Source organism: Eucyclogobius newberryi, unplaced genomic scaffold (genome assembly GCF_026437365.1).
Source record: "Eucyclogobius newberryi isolate DKJ021-1_F unplaced genomic scaffold, fEucNew1.0.hap1 SCAF_11, whole genome shotgun sequence".
Classification (NCBI taxonomy): Eukaryota; Metazoa; Chordata; class Actinopteri; order Gobiiformes; family Gobiidae; genus Eucyclogobius; species Eucyclogobius newberryi.
Window position 1 is genome coordinate 16,016,377 of NW_027315735.1, and position 19,224 is coordinate 16,035,600.

The window sequence follows — 19,224 nt, forward strand, 5'->3', positions numbered from 1 at the left end:
ATTCAGTATCATTTATTTAAGATTTGAGTGAAACATTGCTAAAAGGCAGTGTATTTCATTCATCACTGTGTTGATGTATAGAATATCTATATTTGGTTCACAATTAACATTGTATTTTGCACGTTATATGTGTCTAAAGACTCCAGGTCATGTAATGGAAATAGCCATACATATGCTACTTTATACATGTAGTACACCATTGAAACTGAGTTTTGTCTACTGTATTGTCCAAATCCAAATGCTGATGTTTAAATTATGCACATGTGAATATTGATACAAATACTGAAGTACTTAACTTTTGTGACGAGGGTAAAAACTGAGGATGATGTCTTCAAATGTTGTCTGCCTTTATAATCAAGCATATGCTTAATAATGCAGTGCAATATTTTTTTATTATTGATTGATGATAACTATGGCCTTTGACATGTATACTTGTTTACTTAATTTTAAAAGTATTCGTTTTCAATAAAAATATTTTTATATATGTTGGTTCGTGTTTTATTCAAACTAAAATGTCAACTGCTATATACAGTAAAGTCCCTAGCCAATACTAACGTACCATTTTACTGCCATCTATTGGCAGAAAAAAGGAAGTACGTCGTCAGCACTCCTACAGTTTTAATCTGACAATAGGTCAGGAACGTGCCCACAAATGCCCATTAGTCTATTTGGATCACACAAAAACAGGAAGATGAACACAGAGTGTCTGAGTGGCTATAGACAATACCAGGGTGTGTTTAATTTAAGGCCCACGGGCCAGATCAGGCTTAATCTGCCTGCCTCTCAAGCTTCAACATATTAGACATTTTCTCTTGTTTTATGTTTTTGTCCTTGTTTATTTCTGCTTCACTCCAGTGGACCTTCTTTAGTCCTTGAGTGTGATTCTAGTCCTTGTGGTCCATATGGTACTAAATTGGTTCAGTGCTGGATTGGGAAAATTTCAGGGCAATGTTGGTAAAGACTTTTGTTTTTTTATTTTTTCTCAAAAATCCTATTCAGTTGTTTTAATACTAGTAATAAACTCAAGCGTTAGATATATTTAATGTGATCCCAAACAGTGTTAAAGTGGTGCCTTGTGTCCTATGCCATAAAGTGTCTGTCTACTACCCAGTCACTGCAGACTTGTCTATCTGCAACACACGGCAAAAATAATGGCACCAATAAGAACATATTCTTACAGTCTGCTGCAAGAAACATTTAAACCCTATTTTCACCATCCTGATTCTGGCATTGTACTTTGAGCGTTGCCGAGTACGCTTCCCGGAAGTGTGTGTGTTGTGGCTGGTTTGGTTAGGTTTAGTGCCGCTCCGCTCTGCTCTGCTCTGCTCGGGAGGAGGAGGTGGAGGAAAGCTCTGGCTGTGATGCCGCTGGATGATGGCTGCCTTCGGGATATTAAGTTACGAACACCGGCCTTTAAAGCGGCCCAGACTTGGCCCTCCAGATGTATATCCGCAAGATCCAAAGCAAAAAGAGGTCAGTGTGAACGACGTGTCTTGTAAAACCCCAGTAAAAGGATTTCCACCCGAGCTCCTTCGCAAGCTAACACCAGAGCTAACACTAGCTAGCATGTTTAGCCTAGCCTTTAAACGAGCTGGGCCTTGCAATAACAATGAACAGCACCTAGTTGTCAGGCTGCTAACTGCGAGCCTTACGTTGGACAAACAAACGGCCTCATATTTTCAGAGCTGAGATAATATGACCAACATTAGAATGGGTAGGCCACAACACAGCTCCTCTGGGTTTGTGCGTGTATTGTTGAAATTATTTGTTCTTCGGGGTTCGCTAAAGCTGCATCGCTAACGAATATCAATTAGATTCGGCTGAGGTTCGAGATTCCTTCTTTTGCACAACAATAACGGCGATGGTCAGATTGATTATCGTTAACGACCTTTAGCAACCTTTAAGCTTTACACCAACAACACTAATCTGTCATTGCACTTGTAGTTTGACCTGAAAACAAAGTGGCTGGTTACATGACAACGTTAGATAATGACAAATTGCAGACATATTCAAGATCCTTGGGTGTTGAATGAAAACCCAATGGAGATGTTAAATGAATATGCTAAAAACTAAATTTAGCGCTCATTAAACGTGTTTTGACGTTACATTTTGGTAATTGTACAATCTACTTTTCACAGCTTTTTGTGGGGTTTCTTTCTGTTTTTTTGCAAATGTATGGGCGTTTTGCACGTCTGGCCACAAACGTAAAGATTTGGACGTTGGATCCTGAGCTCTTTAGGCCCAGCTCACTGGAGGAAACCAGACTTCAGTGACAACATGCTAAATATTTTGTTGCTGTTTGGGTAGAAAAACTGGTACACATAATGTTTAATGACTCGAGCTTGGATGGAGAGCAATTTTTCTTTTAGGGATATGCTAAATTAGGATATTAAGTATTTAGCAATAACTGAAACTAATAAAAACAACTATGTAAGAGAACCGTGTGTCTTTAATTGTATGATCCATTCATGTTTTGTGTAATACTTGAACCTCAACAAGATATTTACAGGTTATCATAAAAATAAACATGGCAACAATTGTTTTAGATCTGCTGATATCCAAACAATTTCTAATGTTTTCATGAACTAAAATCTTGCTATTACAGGATGAATTAACTGCTCTGAATGTGAAACAAGGATTTAATAACCAACCGGCAGTGTCAGGGGATGAACATGGCAGTGCAAAAAATGTCAATTTCAACCCCTCCAAGGTAAACAACTGCTAATAAGTGATGTGTGGTGTTTGGTTGTTTACGGTGTCATTCAAATGTACCGGTATGTTTATGCATTTCCAGATCAGTTCCAACTTCAGCAGTATCATTGCAGAAAAGTTGCGCTACAATACATTCCCAGACACAGGGAAGCGCAAGCCACAGGTCAACCAAAAGGATAATTTTTGGCCTCTCACAGCAAGGTCACAGAGCTCAATTAATAATTGGTTTACAGACTTGGCAGGGACTAAACCCCTGACCCAACTGGCTAAGAAGGTAATTAGTTTATTTTTTTATATATCTATTTATCGGGATCATCTGTATGCCACATTCAGCTCTTAGTATTTTTCTAAATGAGTGCTCTGATCAACTGTTGAAATTTGCAGGTTCCAACCTTCAGCAAAAAGGAAGAGGTTTTTGGATACTTGGCTAAGTATTCGGTCCCTGTCATGCGCTCAGCCTGGATGATAAAAATGACATGTGCTTATCACGCAGCCATCACTGAAACAAAAGTTAAGAAGAGGCACGTGATTGACCCCTGTATAGGTATGGCGATGTTTTTAATATATCAGTTGTTTAAATAATGAGAGGCAAGTGAGCAGTGTTGCATCTAATCGTGTGTCTGTCTGTGTGTCTGTCTGTCTGTCTGTCTGTGTCTGTCTGTCTGTCTGTCCACAGAATGGACACAGATCATCACCAAGTACTTATGGGAACAGCTGCAGAAAGTGGCTGAGTTCTACAGGCAGTTTCCCAATCAAGGCTGCAGCTCGCCTCTACCAGCGCCACCTCCCGATGTGGAGCAAGCCATGAAACAATGGGAGTACAATGAAAAACTTGCCATGTTTATGTTTCAAGTGAGTTGAAACGTAGATTATTATGTAGTTCTCATGTTTAGGCTCCCTAGTACACAAGGAATGTACTAATTACAGCTTTTTTTGTCTAATAGGATGGCATGTTAGACAGGCATGAGTTCCTGACATGGGTGCTGGAATGCTTTGAGAAGGTGCGACCAGGTGAAGATGAACTGCTCCGTCTCCTATTGCCACTTTTACTGCAGGTATAGTTTTCCTCATCATCTTTGGGACAGTGTATATTTTACTTTCCGACCAACCACGCCAGCTGTCGGTAGTTATGCACAAACTTGTTTTTAGTCCACAACACTTTGGCCGCGCTGACCTTTACAGCGGTCCCACAGCCGTTCATATGGTTATGTTTTCACAGCTGACCCCAAAACCTTTTGTGTAATGCTGTGAATCTCTCCAATCCCGCAGTACTCAGGGGAATTCGTCCAGTCAGCTTACTTGTCACGAAGACTGGCATATTTCTGCACACGGCGCCTCAACCTGTTGCTTAGCGACGGGAGCTCTGGCACAGGAGGACATCCAGCTCATGGCATCTTGACACAGCAAGGCAACGCCCTGCCCCCCACCCCGACATCCCAGCCTGCGGGAGGCAGCCAGGCGCAAGCGCCATTTACAGACTTTTACAACTGCCCTCTGCACAGGCCTCTGGTTTTTGGGCTCAGTTGCATGTTACAGGTATTGCACTTTAGGACCATAAGATTAAGTGCAGTCAAAGCAAATCACAGCAAGTAGCAATTATGGAATCCAGATTACAAGTTATACATGTCCAATCTAAAGGCAATTGTTCTGGCCTACTGCAGTGTTTGTTTAATAGATGCTTCTCAGTTTTTATAACGCAGCCCAATTTAACCTTTTTTTTGTTTTTGTTTTGTTCCCGTAACAGAGTATAGCGCTATGTTGTCCTAGTGCTCTTGTGTGGCACTACTCGCTAACCGATAGCCGAAACAAGACTGGTTCTCCTCTGGACCTTTTGCCAATCGCCCCATCCAGCCTCCCGATGCCAGGGGGCAACACCACATTCACGCAGCAGGTCAAATTACGCTTCACCAATCAAAACACGGACTGTCTTTGTCACGTCGAAAGATGATAAATTGGCTCTTTATTTCAGGTCCGGGCCAAATTGAGAGAAATCGAGGAACAGATCAAAGAGAGAGGACAGGCTGTGGAGTTTAGGTGGTCTTTTGATAAATGCCAGGAGACCACAGCAGGTTGGAAATGAATTTATACAGAATTTACATTTATTTTTATTTATTTATTTAACTGATAGGATCTTTTTTAGGTTTCACAATTGGGAGAGTTCTTCATACTCTTGAGGTTTTGGACAACCACAGCTTTGAAAAGTCCGATTTCAGCAACTCTTTAGATTCCCTTTACAATCGGATCTTTGGGTCCGGGCAGAGCAAAGATGGTCATGAGGTAAAGGGATAAAAATGTGGGAAAACTCCTAATTAGATTTACACTACAGTTGTATTTAGCTATAACATGTTTTCTCTTTATACTTAGATGTCCCCGGATGACGACGCTGTGGTGACTTTGCTTGGTGAATGGGCTGTGTGCTGCAAGCGCTCCGGCAGACACAGGGCCATGGTGGTCGCAAAGCTCCTGGAAAAGAGACAAGCTGAAATAGAAGCAGAGGTAAATGAGCAACAATTATTTTTTTTTACCCCACTAACCAAATGTCTGACCACCAATATGGAAAGTCTTTATTAGTGTCTTTTTCCACATTGACGAGAACCCATTTTGTGTGTTTACAGAGGTGCGGTGAGTCCGAGGTGGTGGACGAGAAGGGTTCGGTGTCCTCCGGCTCGCTCTCCGCTGCCACACTTCCAGTCTTTCAAGATGTGCTGCTACAGTTTCTAGACACTCAAGCTCCTACCCTGAGTGAGTCTCCTTTCTGATTCATCTAATGTTGCAGAACGAATTTGGCTCCGATTTATCTGGCAATTTCGTCGGCTTATGAAACATTTCGGGCACCATTTTATTGTAGTGGTTTGGCCCAGATAAAAAGGGGTTAGGCAGATGGCAGGCAGGCAAATTGACTTGCTTGGCTTTCCCTTGTCATTTTCCTTATTACCAAGTAGTTTAAAATAAGTATGAGTTCTTGTAACCTTTCGTTTGATTGTGTTTTACATGTATTTAGTTCAGAAACTGACTCACATTATACATTTTTAGTGTTACGATTGTAGTAACATCACAATTTTATAGTTATTCATGATTATTGGCACCTTGACCGAACGTCTAATAGTCCTGTATGTGAATGAGTTCATGCAATCAAATCTATAAAGGATGTTACTGTGACAAAAACAGTCTATGAAAAAAAAAAATTGAGTATAGGTTGAATTGCCCAACCATTTCAAATATATTTTTAGTTCATACGATAATTCACTCATCTCAATATATTGGTGTTGTGTGAGTGAACAACCTGTGAAGGCTCGTCTTCATTTCTTCCCTCTTTTCGTGCAGGTGAGCCCGGCAACGAAAGCGAACGAGTGGAGTTCTCTAACCTGGTGCTGCTCTTCTACGAGCTCATCCGCCACGACGTCTTCTCCCACAACATCTACATGTGCACACTCATCTCCCGTGGCGACCTGGCCTTGGATGCCCACATGCCGCGCCCCCGTTCCCCCAGCGACGAGCCCTTGGATGAGTCAGAGCGCAAAGAGCAGGATGTCAACAGCAGTGTCAAAATGGAGGCACGTTAAAGCCGTTGGTGTGGGAGAGTGTGACGAGATGTAGAAATCCTCACCTAATGTATTGACATGTGTGATTATTTCTCAACAGGATACTGGCCTGTCTGAGTCCATGGAAATTGATCACAACTCCAGTGCTAATTTTGACGAGGTACAACTTATATTTTAGATTTTCCAATAAATGTCATTTCAAATCTCAATAACCATAAATAGATTGTAATATACTTACATTTCCCTTTGTCCAGATGTTCTCTCCCCCCATGCACTGTGAGTCTAAGGGCAGTCCATCTCCTGAGAAGCCCACTCCAGACCAAGACAGCAAGGCAGGGTGCAAAGATAAGAGTCTGGATCCCGCTTTCCCTCAACTGTATGAGCAACCGCGCCACATTCAGTATGCCACGCACTTCCCTATTCCTCAGGTAAATACGCCTTGCTATTGAAATTGGGTTGTGATAAAATGTATCGTTCCTAAACATGCTTGTCAGTATCCTTTGCCTCACGTTTTATGTGAATCTTTCTTTTAATATTTTATGTATTAAGGAGGAGAGCGCCAGCCATGAGTGCAACCAGCGATTGGTAGTTCTTTATGGAGTTGGCAAACTAAGGGATGAGGCCAGACACACCATCAAGAAAATAACCAAAGATATCTTGAAGGTCCTAAATCGCAAAAGCACAGCAGAAACGGGTAATACTTGCTTGCACTTGGCTGTTGAGACATTAGTAACGTTACATGTTATAGACAAAAGATTTTACTTTATTAATTTTTAAGGGGACCACAGAGCCTTGTCATCCTTGAATGTTTATGCACAGTGGTGTTGGAATGGTGCTGGTCTAGGCTTCCATTTCTGTCTATAAGAGAATACTTGTGTTTATATTTTCTATAAAACACTGCAGTAATTTTCATTTAATCCGCTTTCTATGTACGTAAATAGACCATCTATTCAGCCACGTAATCTCATAAATGGGACCTTTTTTCAAGCGATAATAGGATTCAAAATGCAATTACACATATCTCTGCTGTCACCAACAGATTTAGTGAAAATAACGATCAGATCTGTCATGCTTTGATTCCATTTAAACTGATACTTGTACATTTAATTTTAATTTAGTTTTAAAGGACACAGCAGAGTTTACTTTTTGAGCTTTTAACCTCTATATGTGACGTGGCTCTGAGAATCTTCTCCGCTGTTCTCTAAAATCCAGCCTACACACGATCAGACCAAAATGTTGAATGTAATTCAAATGCAAATCTTTATAGAATTTTGAGCCACGTGCCTATGTTTGTTTTTGCCTAGGAGGTGAGGAAGGGCAAAAGAGGAAGAGGAGTAAGCCTGAGGCCTTTCCCACTGCTGAAGATATCTTCTCCAAATTCCAGCATCTCTCCCACTTTGACCAGCACCAGGTCACCTCCCAGGTGAGTCCATGTAACTCCATTCTTTCATTTTGTACTAAGCAGGAAATTACAAATTATTCCATTGCCCCAGTGGAGCAAGATCTGATTGTAAATTGAGTTTCCAAATGTACGAAGAAGAAACTGGAGCATATTTAATTTAAAGGGGTAGAAGTGGCTCTTCAGCAGTGTTTGGTCTGGTTCCTTTCATTCTCAAGTCACACATGTTTTTGTGGCTTTAGGTCTTCAAAAATGCATTTGAACAGATAACCAGCTTTGCCTCAGGGATGTCCTATCACCTGCCTCTTGTCCAGCACATTCAGTTCATCTTTGACCTCATGGAGTATTCACTCAACATTAGTGGCCTCATAGACTATGCTATTCAGGTAAGCCATTGATAAATGGAGTGTTTTTGTTTCTTTCAAGTCTCTTATCCCATTGTGTTTCTACGTATAGATTTTAAATGAGTTAAGTCTGGTTGAAGCAGAGTTGATCCTCAAGTCCTCCAGTCTGGTCGGCAGTTACACCACCAACCTCTGCCTCTGCATTGTAGCTGTCCTTAGGAGGTACCACTCCTGTCTCATTCTTAATCCAGAGCAGGCAGCAACAGTCTTTGATGGGTAAGAATCTGTCGTTTACTCCATACGCCTAAACCAGCATATGTCTATTTTCATTTTTATGACCGTCTTTGACAGGCTACGTATTGTTGTCAAATCTGGAGTGAATCCAGCAGACTGTTCCTCAGCTGAGCGCTGCATCCTGGCTTATCTGTATGACCTCTACACTTCTTGCAGTCACCTTAAGAGCAAATTTGGGGAGATTTTCAGGTTGGAGATTATAATTTTCTACTGTGATTGAATATGCAATTCAGAGAAAGGTGTGGCATTTGTATACTTGTAGACCATGAATAAACTTACATCATTTTTTCTTTCAGTGAGTTTTGTTCTAGAGTGAAGAACTCAATCTACTGCAACATTGACCCCTCCGACTCGAATATGCTGTGGGACCCAGCCTTCATGATGGAGGCCATTGCCAATCCCTTGGCTCACAATTTCAACCACTCAATGGTGGGCAAGATTCTCAACGACAGCCCAGCTAACCGCTACAGTTTTGTCTGTAATGTCCTTATGGATGTGTGCGTGGATCACAGAGATCCTGAAAGGTATGTTGGCACAGTGCCCTCTGTCAAAGGCATTTTCTATTTTAAGTGGAAATCTCTGCTTTTAAATTGTCTAGTTGTAGCCCTGCTGTTCATGCCTGTCTCTTCACTGACATTGTCTCACCATATTAGTGCATGTCTCGTTGTTTAGATAAAATTACATACAATAAAAGTACAAAGCGCTATAACAATTTGTGACTTTTTTTGCAGGGTCAATGATATTGGGATCCTCTGTGCAGAACTCACAGCATACTGTCGTTCACTGAGCGCCGAATGGCTCGGCGTTCTTAAGGCTCTGTGCTGCTCATCCAACAATGGCAACTGTGGATTCAATGATTTGCTCTGTAATGTAGATGTAAGTGGTGTTACTGCGTTTTTATAGATTATATTTAGTCGTCTAGATTGTTTGAATAATTTGGATCTTTCCACTCCAGGTTAGTGATTTGTCCTTCCATGACTCTCTGGCGACCTTTGTAGCCATCTTGATTGCTAGGCAGTGCTTACTTCTTGAAGACCTGGTTCGTTGTGTGGCTATTCCTTCTCTCCTCAATGCAGGTGAGACTTGTCATGTCTCTCCTTTTAAGCCATGAAACTGAAATTGACAGGAAGCATTTTGTGTCTTTCCAACTCTGGACCCAAAATCATATTCGGGCATTTCGGCTACAGTCAAAGGCTTTAATCATTTTATCTCCAAATACTTCAACAGGAAATCATTTCACAAAAAAATGCATTTGTTGGACAAAGATTGTCTTTCAACATGTTATAGTCAATAGGTTTTCTAATGTTTACATCTTCTCTCAGCTTGTAGTGAACAAGATTCTGAGCCCGGAGCAAGACTGACCTGCCGAATTCTTCTGCACCTTTTTAAAACTCCCCAGCGCAACCCGGTCCCACAAGATGGCATCAAATCTGGTATTCAAAAACATAATGGCATGTGTATTAGTAATTCTGTACGTTATCTTTGATGTTATGTGTTTGGTCCTTTTTCAGATAAATTTTCTGTAGGTATCAGGTCTTCATGTGACAGACACCTCCTTGCTGCTTCTCAGAACAGCATAGTGGTTGGAGCTGTGTTTGCTGTTTTGAAAGCAGTTTTTATGCTTGGTAAGTGTCATTTATCTGGCCCAACGAGCCAGTCCCTCGAGCCAGTACTGTTTGTTTGAATGCATGAGGGCCATAGAGCGTCAGACAAGCGCCCAATTTGGGAAGCATTTGGATCACATGTCTCAAATATGAAAGACCTCTCCTCGTAGCATTTAGGACAAAACCATCATTTCTTTTTATATCAGTTTTTTGCTTTTCTAGTGAATATAAAATAGTGTAGAAACCTGCGCTGCTGAAAGCAAACGGACCATGCACGTCTATTATTGGTTAATTTATCTAATCATTGTCTATCACGTTCATTGGAAATCATGGAGACGGGATACAATTTCAAACCTTACATCTTTGCATTTAAAAAGTATGTGGTCTTGACTGGTCAGGCTATCATTACTGTATGCTTTGTAAATTAGATTAATGAAAGGTTCTGCACAGTGAAATTAATGAAAGGTGTGTATTGTAGGTGATGCAGAGCTAAGAGGCTCTGTCCTCTCCCACAACACGGGCCTCGATGACATTTCTGAAGGCCGCAATGTCTCTATAGAAACTGCCAGTCTAGATGTGTATGCGAAATATGTCCTGAAGACCATCTGTCAGCAGGTGAGAGGTCCTCATTTGTATCATTTACTTGTACAAATACAATCTCCTGGTGTGTTAGGTCATTACCAGTACTTATTTAAACAACACCACTCTCTTTTTTCACACATTTAAAGGAATGGGTTGGAGAGCGCTGTTTGAAGTCCCTTTCAGAGGATAGCAGTGCCCTTCAGGACCCAGTTCTTGTAAACATCCAAGCCCAGAGGCTACTGCAGCTCATCTGTTACCCACATCGCCAGCTGGACAGCGATGATGGAGACAACCCTCAGAGACAGCGCATCAAACGAATCCTCCAGGTCTGGCGTGCACATAAAAACACAACCTGCCATACCTCCCTGCGGCTCTATAGAGGAGAGATCTATGTAGAGTTTGGCTGCGCCCTCCTGGTGATGCATACTTATATTCAATAGTAAATACCGGTATATTGTTTGTCTTCTAGAACATGGACCAGTGGACAATGAGGCAGTCATCTCTTGAGTTACAGCTGATGATTAAACAGAGCACCAACAATGTAAGTTTTCTACTTTATTTATATACTTATGCTGATTTTCAATGTAAAGTACTGATTAACTTGTGTGGAAAAAGGAGCTGTATTCACTGTTGGAGAATATAGCTAAAGCCACTATAGAGGTCTTTCAAAAATCTGCTGAGATGAACTCCAATAACCCTTCTGGAAACGGAGCAGCTGCGCAAGGTGGTTCTGCTTCTACCACCAGCAGCACTTCAAGCAAGATGAAACCTATCCTGAGGTTGGCCTTCCCATCACTTTAACAAATGTTCATAAACTTAACCTCGACCCTCGGCCACAATTTAGTTTTTTTTCTGTTGCTTCAGCTCGTCGGAGCGCTCAGGCGTGTGGCTCGTGGCCCCACTGATAGCCAAACTCCCCACTACAGTTCAAGGCCATGTGCTCAAAGCAGCAGGGGAAGAGCTGGAGAAAGGACAGCACCTGGGCTCCTCCTCACGTAAAGAGCGAGACAGACAGAAGCAGAAGAGGTAAAACCGGACAATCCCCCAAACGAAACACTCACTAGTGATGACTCCTAATGGTGGGTTTTGTTCCTCCAGTATGTCTCTATTGAGCCAGCAGCCCTTCCTGTCCTTGGTGCTGACCTGTTTAAAGGGTCAGGATGAACAAAGGGAAGGTCTGCTCACCTCCCTCTACAGCCAGGTGCAACAGATCGTCACCAACTGGAGAGAGGACCAGTACCAGGACGACTGCAAGGCCAAGCAGATGATGCACGAGGCTCTCAAACTACGACTGAATCTTGTAAGTGCTTTGTGATGGTGAAAATGTTTGTTGCTATATGAAATATATATGTATATGATTTCAGTTGAGCTCTTTTCTCCCAACACCCATGAAGCAACTCTTGCTGTGAAGGACTTAAAACTATTTGCACATCACTCCATGTTTATATTTTTATCATTTTAAATTATGGTCTCAGTAGCACTTTTATTCATTCTTATATTTTGTTAATTATTTTGATATTTGGTTATATATCACAGCTGCCAAATTTCCCTTAAAGATGGATGAAGTATTGTAATATTTCTTGTGTTGTGTTAAGGTGGGTGGCATGTTTGACACAGTGCAGCGCAGCACTCAGCAGACGACTGAATGGGCGGTTCTACTACTCGACATCATTAGCAGTGGCACAGTCGACATGCAGTCGAATAAGTAAATAGTGACATTGTTAAGGTTGACAAATGTTTTAGAAAATGCACTCGCTTATATAATAACACTTATTGTCTCCAACAGTGAACTCTTCACAACAGTGTTGGACATGTTGAGTGTGCTTATAAATGGTACACTGGCTGCTGATATGTCCAGTATCTCACAGGGAAGCATGGAAGAGAATAAGAGGGCTTATATGAATCTGGTCAAAAAGCTCAGGGTAAGATTTCGAAACTGTAAACCATTTGAATTATTTCATAGCCTTCTATTTGAATGCATTTTTGTTGTATTTATTAATGTCTCGCTTAACTTTCTTTTTTACTTTTTGTTTGCAGAAAGAGCTTGGTGATCGACAATCCGAGAGTTTGGAAAAGGTTCGTCAGCTTTTGCCATTGCCCAAACAAACCCGTGATGTCATAACCTGTGAGCCCCAGGGCTCTCTTATTGACACAAAGGGAAACAAAATAGCTGGTTTTGAAAAAGAGGTAAATGTTTGTTTTTTACTTGACACTGTTGTACCTTTTTTAAACAACATTTAATAACAATCTTTCTTCCTAAGGGTCTTCAAGTTTCTACAAAACAAAAGATTTCTCCCTGGGATGTCTTTGAAGGGCTTAAACACTCAGCTCCCCTCTCCTGGGGGTGGTTTGGCACTGTGCGTGTAGATCGTAAAGTAACTAAATTTGAAGAGCAGCAGCGTTTGTTGCTCTACCACACTCACTTGAAACCAAAACCGCGGAGCTACTATCTGGAACCCCTCCCCCTGCCTCCAGAGGAGGAGGAGCCTCTGACTCCTGTCTCCCAAGAACCTGATAAGAAAATTATGGAGGCCGGAAAGTCCGAAAAGGCTGTCCCAAATGTCACTGCTGATCCCAACAAAAAGAAAGCAAATAAGAAAAAGAAGACTACTACAAACAAGACTGAGGTCAGTCGAGTCCATCCGGACCTCTTAATTGTCTTCTGTTCATTATTGTCATGGTCAAGTTTTTCTTTCTCAGGACTATGTGAACCGCACTCCTGGTGTTGTCCCCTATGGAACAAGTATGCCCACTGACATGATGCAGAATCCATATGGCAGAATGCCATACACTCAGCAGGGCATGGGCATGTACACTCAGAACCAGCCTCTTCCTCCAGGTTAGTGGGCCTCCAGGAGTCATTTGAGCTGCTGTCATCACACTTTCAGTATTCAGTATACCATTATTTTCCTTTTGGTAGGTGGCCCTGGTTTAGATCCTCCATATAGACCACCACGCAACCCTCAGATGAACAAGATGATGCCCACACGGCCCAGTTACCCGGGCATGATGCCTGGAATGCAGGCAAACATGCCCGGAATGATGGGGATGGACAAACAGTATCCTATGGGATACAAACCTCAGCCCAGTGGGCCACAACTGCTGAGGGCCCAGTTACAGGTCAGACTGGTGAGGTCACACACTTTTTATGTCTGAGAACCAATTCCAATAGTTTTGTATCCAATTATTTATATCAAATGTAATTATTTTTTGACGTTTTAATCTAAATTTGCTCCACGGTGGCCAAAAAACCAAAACAGACATTGGACAAAATGGAGCAAATGGAAAATATGGAGTTCTAATCTGAGCCTCATGTCAAATAAACAATGTTTGCTCTTCTGACTTCTGGCTTTTGTACAACTTTAGAATCACAATGTAATGGGTCAGATGAGGCAGATAAATCCTAACCAACAATATGGTTCATTGCAAGCAAATCAGGTGAGCAATTTAGTTGTGTTTTTTGTACATACAACTTCAATAAATACCATTTGTATTTTGTCATTGAAAAACATGTCTGTTTTTAGAGCATAGCCCAGGGCTACACCTCATATGGAACACACATGGGGATGCAGCATCCTCCGCCTCAAGGCAGCGGGATGGTCCCTTCTTCATATGGAAACCAGAACTTTCAGGGAAGTCATCCTGGAGCCAACCCACCCATGGTAGATCCCCTTCGGCAAATGCAGCCGAGGCCCAGTGGTTACGTCCACCAGCAGGCACCCAATTATACCCATAACATCCAGAGGTTGGTGCACATTTGGTATAAACGTGCAGTAGAATAATCCTGCTCCTTCATAGGGAAACTGGTCCCCTGTATTTGACCCTTCCTTTAATGCCACTGGGGCATCTCCTAAGGAGCAGTGGTGTCTGCTGTGCAGTGCCCAGGGACCCATCTCCAGATCTTGAGCTCAACTTGGTCAGGACTACCTTCCTGGCTCAAGATCAGAAGATAGGTCCCCAATGCCGTGCCCACTACTCCTGAGGAAATGGTTGAAGTGTGTGCTGAATGCAGAATTGTCCTATAGGGGCCAATAAAGCTGGCTTTTAGATAGAGGGCCGTCTTCCCGTATTTTGGACGGGGTATTTTAAAATGTGGACGGGCATTTTCGAATGCAGGGATGGCCATTTTATTAATAAATCTTAGAGAAAAAGGGAATACTCCAGCGTTCTCACCAGGTATTAAGATAACCGTGCGCGCGCCGCGGGCATTTTAGGGTGCTGCTTCACTTGCTCGCGTGTTCGGGCGCCGTGGTGCTGTCCACGACGCTCGCGCGGTACCCAAAAGTATGGAAAGCCAATATGATCACACTCCGCCACTTAGGAGCGTTTACGGCGTAATGTCAGACGGCGCACAGCGTTAAAAGCGCCGCTTTATTTTGTAAAAGCGTTGGAAAATATGCTGCGATACGCAGCTCCTAAGTGGCAGAGTGTGATCATATTGGCTTTCCATAACGAGCACATTTTTTAAATTACTTTTTATTAGTTCGGAGAATGCCAAAGCTACTCGTTTTTTTGCCTAGTCGGCCCCCGGGGGTGTTTTCAAATCCTATCTAAAAGCCTGCAATAAAGTCTACAAATGCAAAATTGCATTAGGAAGTAGCATATTGTTCCCACATTAAATAGTCTTGTTTCAGGTTTAGTCACCAACCAATGCAGCAGAATCCTATCCTGCATGGCCTTAGTCACATGGGAGGCCAGGGTGTCCATCCCAGCATAAGGCCATCTAATCAGATGCTCGCAGAACAACAACAACAGCAGCAGCAGCAACAACAAGCAGCAGCTGCACAACAGCAGCAGCAGTACCTCAGACAGCAAGCACTCAGAGTAAGTGTGGCTTTGGTAAAATAAAGACTAAATACTTAAACTGACGCCAGCTAATGCTCACTTCTCATCTGTTTGCATAGCAGCAGGCGGCTCAGCAGCAGCAGGCGGCTCAGCAGCAGCAGGCGGCTCAGCAGCAGCAGGCGGCTCAGCAGCAGCAGGCGCAGCAACAGCAGCAGGCTCAGCAGCAACAGCAGCAACAGCAGCAGCAGCAACAGCAGCAGCAGCAGCAACAACAACAACAACAACAACAACAGCAGCAGCAGGTGCAGCCTCAACAGGTCGCTCCCCAGCAACAGGTCCCTCAGCAACAGCAGGTGACCGCAGTGCCCCCTCCTGGTCAGGCACAGAACCAGGGCCTGGGCATGCAGCCCTTGGTATGTTCCTTGTGCTTAGCTTCTTGGTCTAAACAGCATTTGACTGAAAAGTCAAATATTGAATATTTGAGAAAGGAATGAAAAAGCATAATATTGCATTATAGATTTTGTTCATGAGCAGCATTATAGTTGTACATCTATGTTACGTTAGGACTTCCTAAATTCAGTATTTGGCCCCAAAAAATATTTAGTGCTGTTAAATAAGACCATTCTAATATCAAACTTAAACCAAACTAAAACCAATCCATGCTTCTCAAGTTTCAGAGACAAGGAATGCAGCAGACTCAGCAGCAGCAGCAGACTGCAGCCCTGGTCAGACAGTTACAACAGCAGCTCTCTAGTAAGTTGCCCCTTTCTGTCTATTTTGAATAAATATAGTTGCTGCCTCCATTTTTTGTTTTGAACGTAAGCTTGTATATTATTATTCTATCCTCAGATTCACAACCCGGGCAGAGCAACAATTATCATGCATATTGAACTGCAGAGACGAGTCATACTGTAACTGAGGATGGAGGCGATAGAAGCATTGATCAAGTTTGTGTGTTATGAATATTTGAAAGGATTCATCCAGTTGTGAAGTAAATGATAATGGAGAAAGTATGTAAAAAAAAAGTCTAGAAATTATAAGAATAATTCATTTTTATTTTATTTCAATTTGTACATTTTTTTTTTTCATTTTAGTTGTGTAATTCTCATTAAATAATCATACCGGTTTTTACCTTGTGACACTGGGTTTTACTTCACCTGTGATATGCCATACAACCAACTTTTTGACATTACAATTTTGTACAAGAGCAGTACACACAACTTCTTAGGCATGCTTTGATGTGTATTTTTGAGGTCTTGGTCCTTTTACAGAAGGCCTTTCCAAACGATTAAAAAGCACGTCAGTGTCTGTACCCAGAATTCTTCCCTCAAATGGACATTCCATTCCATGAAATCGAGGCAAGAAGTTCAGTGCCGCCCAATTTCTCTCATTTGGCTTTACACCTAATTTGGACAGGAGCTTGTTTGAGATTTGGGGAACCACTGGCTGAAGGAGCAAGCCATAAATCCTCAGACATTCAAGTGCAACATGTATGATAGTGTCCTGCCAATGCTTTTCCTCAATGTTTTGTCTGCTCAACTTCCAGGGCGCATGGCGCTGCACAAAGCCGTTAGTCTGCCTCACACAGGCATTGATTGCCTCCAATGCTTTGTACACATGCATGTCCTCATAATAGCACTCTACAACAGAAGGCAGGTTTCCCACTGCACTCAACATGTGGTAATCCTCAGAGATGGCTCTGCTTTGCTCTGTTGGTTCAAAGGGGAAATAATTTGGATAGAACACAGGGTACACTTGTGCTGGATTTAAAGCAGGGGCTGTGCAGCGATTTAGCAGACCGCCAAGAGAATCGGCCAACTCGGCATTGAGCAGCTTTATCACTTTATCATCTTTATAGTCACAATCTGAATCGGGGACACCCTGGCGCAAAAGAAAATACCGCATACCATCAGTAGTAAACACATTTGATCTTTCAAGAGGGTCAATCACATTACCAATACTTTTAGACATCTTTTTGCCATTGACTGTCCAGTGTGAATGTACATGTATAGTTTGTGGCAGAGGTAGTCCGGCCCCTAACAGAAAAGCTGGCCAGTAGATGGCATGAAATTTCAGTATGTCCTTTCCAACAACATGATGAGCAAACTTCCACCACTGCTGGTGTTTTCCAGGGTATCCAGCAACCGTCAGATAGTTCACCAAAGCATCAAGCCACACATAGATGGTCTGGTTTGGATCACCGGGCACAGGGATACCCCATTGGAGACGGCTTTTCTGACGAGAAACTGAGAGGTCCGGGAGATCGTCTTGGAGCCACTGTACAACGGCTTGATAAAAGCGTTCAGGACGTATTGCATTACGATCTGCTTCCAACCAGTCCAAAAGCTGATGTCTAAACGTGGATAGACGGAACATGTAGTTGTCCTCTTTCATCCACTCCACCTGTTGGTCACATAAGAGAATGTATGGTGCAATTTTGTTCAAAGCATCACACAGTACAGGAAAAACTTACTTTATGGCCGCTCTCCAGGGAAATCTTCACATTTTGTCCTGATGAATCCACCCCGTCTCCAACTTGGGAGGCTGTGAGGAAGCTTTCATCTTGTGTGGAGTACCAGCCTTCATAACTGCCTTTATAAATGAGTCCTTTGTCCCTCAGAACTGACCAGACATGTTCCACAGCCACTCGGTGTCTAGGCTCTGTGGTTCTGATGTAGTCCGTGTACGATATGCTGCAGGTGTTGAAAAGGTTTCTGAACTTCTCTGACACGTTGGTACAAAATAAAAGAGGATCTTCTCCAGCGGTCTCAGCAGCTTGTTGAATTTTCAAACCGTGTTCATCAGTACCTACGGCAAAGGAAAATAAGAATCAAAACATGGACAATACAGTATTATTACACGTGGAGGACATTCTTACCTGTGGAAAATTTTGTCCTCACTTCCCGCAGTTGTTTGTATCTGCTTTGACAATCTGCTATAACAGCTGAGTACAAGTGGCCAATATGAGGTGAGGCATTTACATAGAAGATAGGCGTAGTGATAAAGAAGCTCTTTTCATTTTGAGACACGTTGGAGCTAAAACGCATCTGTTTCCTTACTACAGACAACGAACATTGACTTTGCTGTATTTTCTGTACCAACCTGAAAGCTTTGGCGATTGGCAAATAGTTATTCTTCATTTTAGAGTCGAAGTCCAGCAGAATCAAAGTAATGTTTATCAGAGAGTTAAGCTATGAACAACGTGATATGAGCAAAGGGTTTATACATTTGAAGTGCCTCTGATATTATATCGCATGATCATTTTGAGTGTGGGACAAGGTTAGGAGTTTTTCCGCTTTCGTCATTTGCTGCTAGCCAATCAGGAGTCGCCTCGTCGAACGCTAGAATATCCTCGCTTTGAAACCTGCGCAAAAGCCACGTTCTGAAGAGAGTGGGAAGAAGACCGAGCAATAAAGTCTGGCGGTAATGCAACAATTGGATGCCAACCGCCATGAAACAACAACAACAACAACAAGACCAGCTGGACTAAAGTATGGCGGTAATGTAACACTTGGATACCAACCGCCATGAAACACCAACGAAGCAGGTCTAATTTCCTCTTAAATGCTGTAATTTCACCTTTTCATTATTTTTCTTATATTTTACTTGTTATATCATACTAAAATGAAGTATTCTTTTCATATTTGGTAATACAATTCTTTCACAGTAATCTGAAGTGGGTAGAGAAGCCAAAATTGTACTTGAGTAAGAGCATCATAACTTCAAAATATGTTTCACTCTGTGGACATGGTCTGAGACCCTGAATATTATGCTTTTCTAAGCTGCGTAAACGGTGCCCTCAGGGAGGAGGTCCTGATAATAGCCTGTCTTGTTAATCTGTTTGTTTACATTGCCTTAGTTTCACCTGAAACTTATCTTATTACTCTAACCCTGCCCTGTAATGGGCCATAACAATTGTGTTGTCTGCTGCTGTCGCCCTTGTCACTGATGAGTACATGATT

The 19,224-nt window shown here is 42.3% G+C and overlaps 2 protein-coding genes across 3 annotated transcripts; one reads left to right on the forward strand and one right to left on the reverse strand.

Annotated features, from left to right (window-relative positions):
- Window positions 1-1,274: 1,274 nt before the first annotated feature.
- Window positions 1,275-16,389, forward strand: med12 (mediator complex subunit 12). 2 transcript variants are annotated; one of them, XM_072436079.1, is made up of 43 exons: window positions 1,275-1,473; window positions 2,606-2,710; window positions 2,795-2,986; window positions 3,097-3,256; window positions 3,389-3,564; window positions 3,657-3,767; window positions 3,982-4,248; window positions 4,457-4,603; window positions 4,682-4,781; window positions 4,853-4,989; window positions 5,077-5,208; window positions 5,328-5,454; window positions 6,037-6,266; window positions 6,355-6,414; window positions 6,509-6,682; window positions 6,804-6,948; window positions 7,559-7,677; window positions 7,896-8,039; window positions 8,110-8,273; window positions 8,349-8,480; window positions 8,588-8,815; window positions 9,023-9,167; window positions 9,247-9,367; window positions 9,614-9,724; window positions 9,803-9,916; window positions 10,374-10,510; window positions 10,624-10,803; window positions 10,947-11,018; window positions 11,093-11,256; window positions 11,342-11,503; window positions 11,576-11,777; window positions 12,073-12,182; window positions 12,264-12,399; window positions 12,515-12,664; window positions 12,739-13,104; window positions 13,178-13,316; window positions 13,398-13,606; window positions 13,844-13,915; window positions 14,002-14,222; window positions 15,112-15,301; window positions 15,382-15,675; window positions 15,934-16,015; window positions 16,112-16,389. In XM_072436079.1, exons 1-43 carry the CDS (start codon window positions 1,372-1,374, stop codon window positions 16,150-16,152), a joined length of 6,570 nt encoding a protein of 2,189 aa, XP_072292180.1. In that variant the 5' UTR covers window positions 1,275-1,371; the 3' UTR covers window positions 16,153-16,389. The 2 variants fall into 2 exon arrangements, with proteins under 2 accessions (XP_072292180.1, XP_072292181.1); XM_072436080.1 differs by having other exon boundaries at window positions 13,398-13,597.
- On the reverse strand, window positions 16,361-18,510 carry mars2 (methionyl-tRNA synthetase 2, mitochondrial). Its single transcript, XM_072436081.1, has 3 exons — window positions 18,141-18,510; window positions 17,736-18,070; window positions 16,361-17,665 (listed from the first exon to the last, which is right to left on the reverse strand). The coding sequence occupies exons 1-3, from the start codon at window positions 18,400-18,402 to the stop codon at window positions 16,487-16,489; spliced, it is 1,776 nt and encodes a 591-aa protein (XP_072292182.1). The 5' UTR covers window positions 18,403-18,510; the 3' UTR covers window positions 16,361-16,486.
- Between the last annotated feature and the right edge of the window lie 714 nt (window positions 18,511-19,224).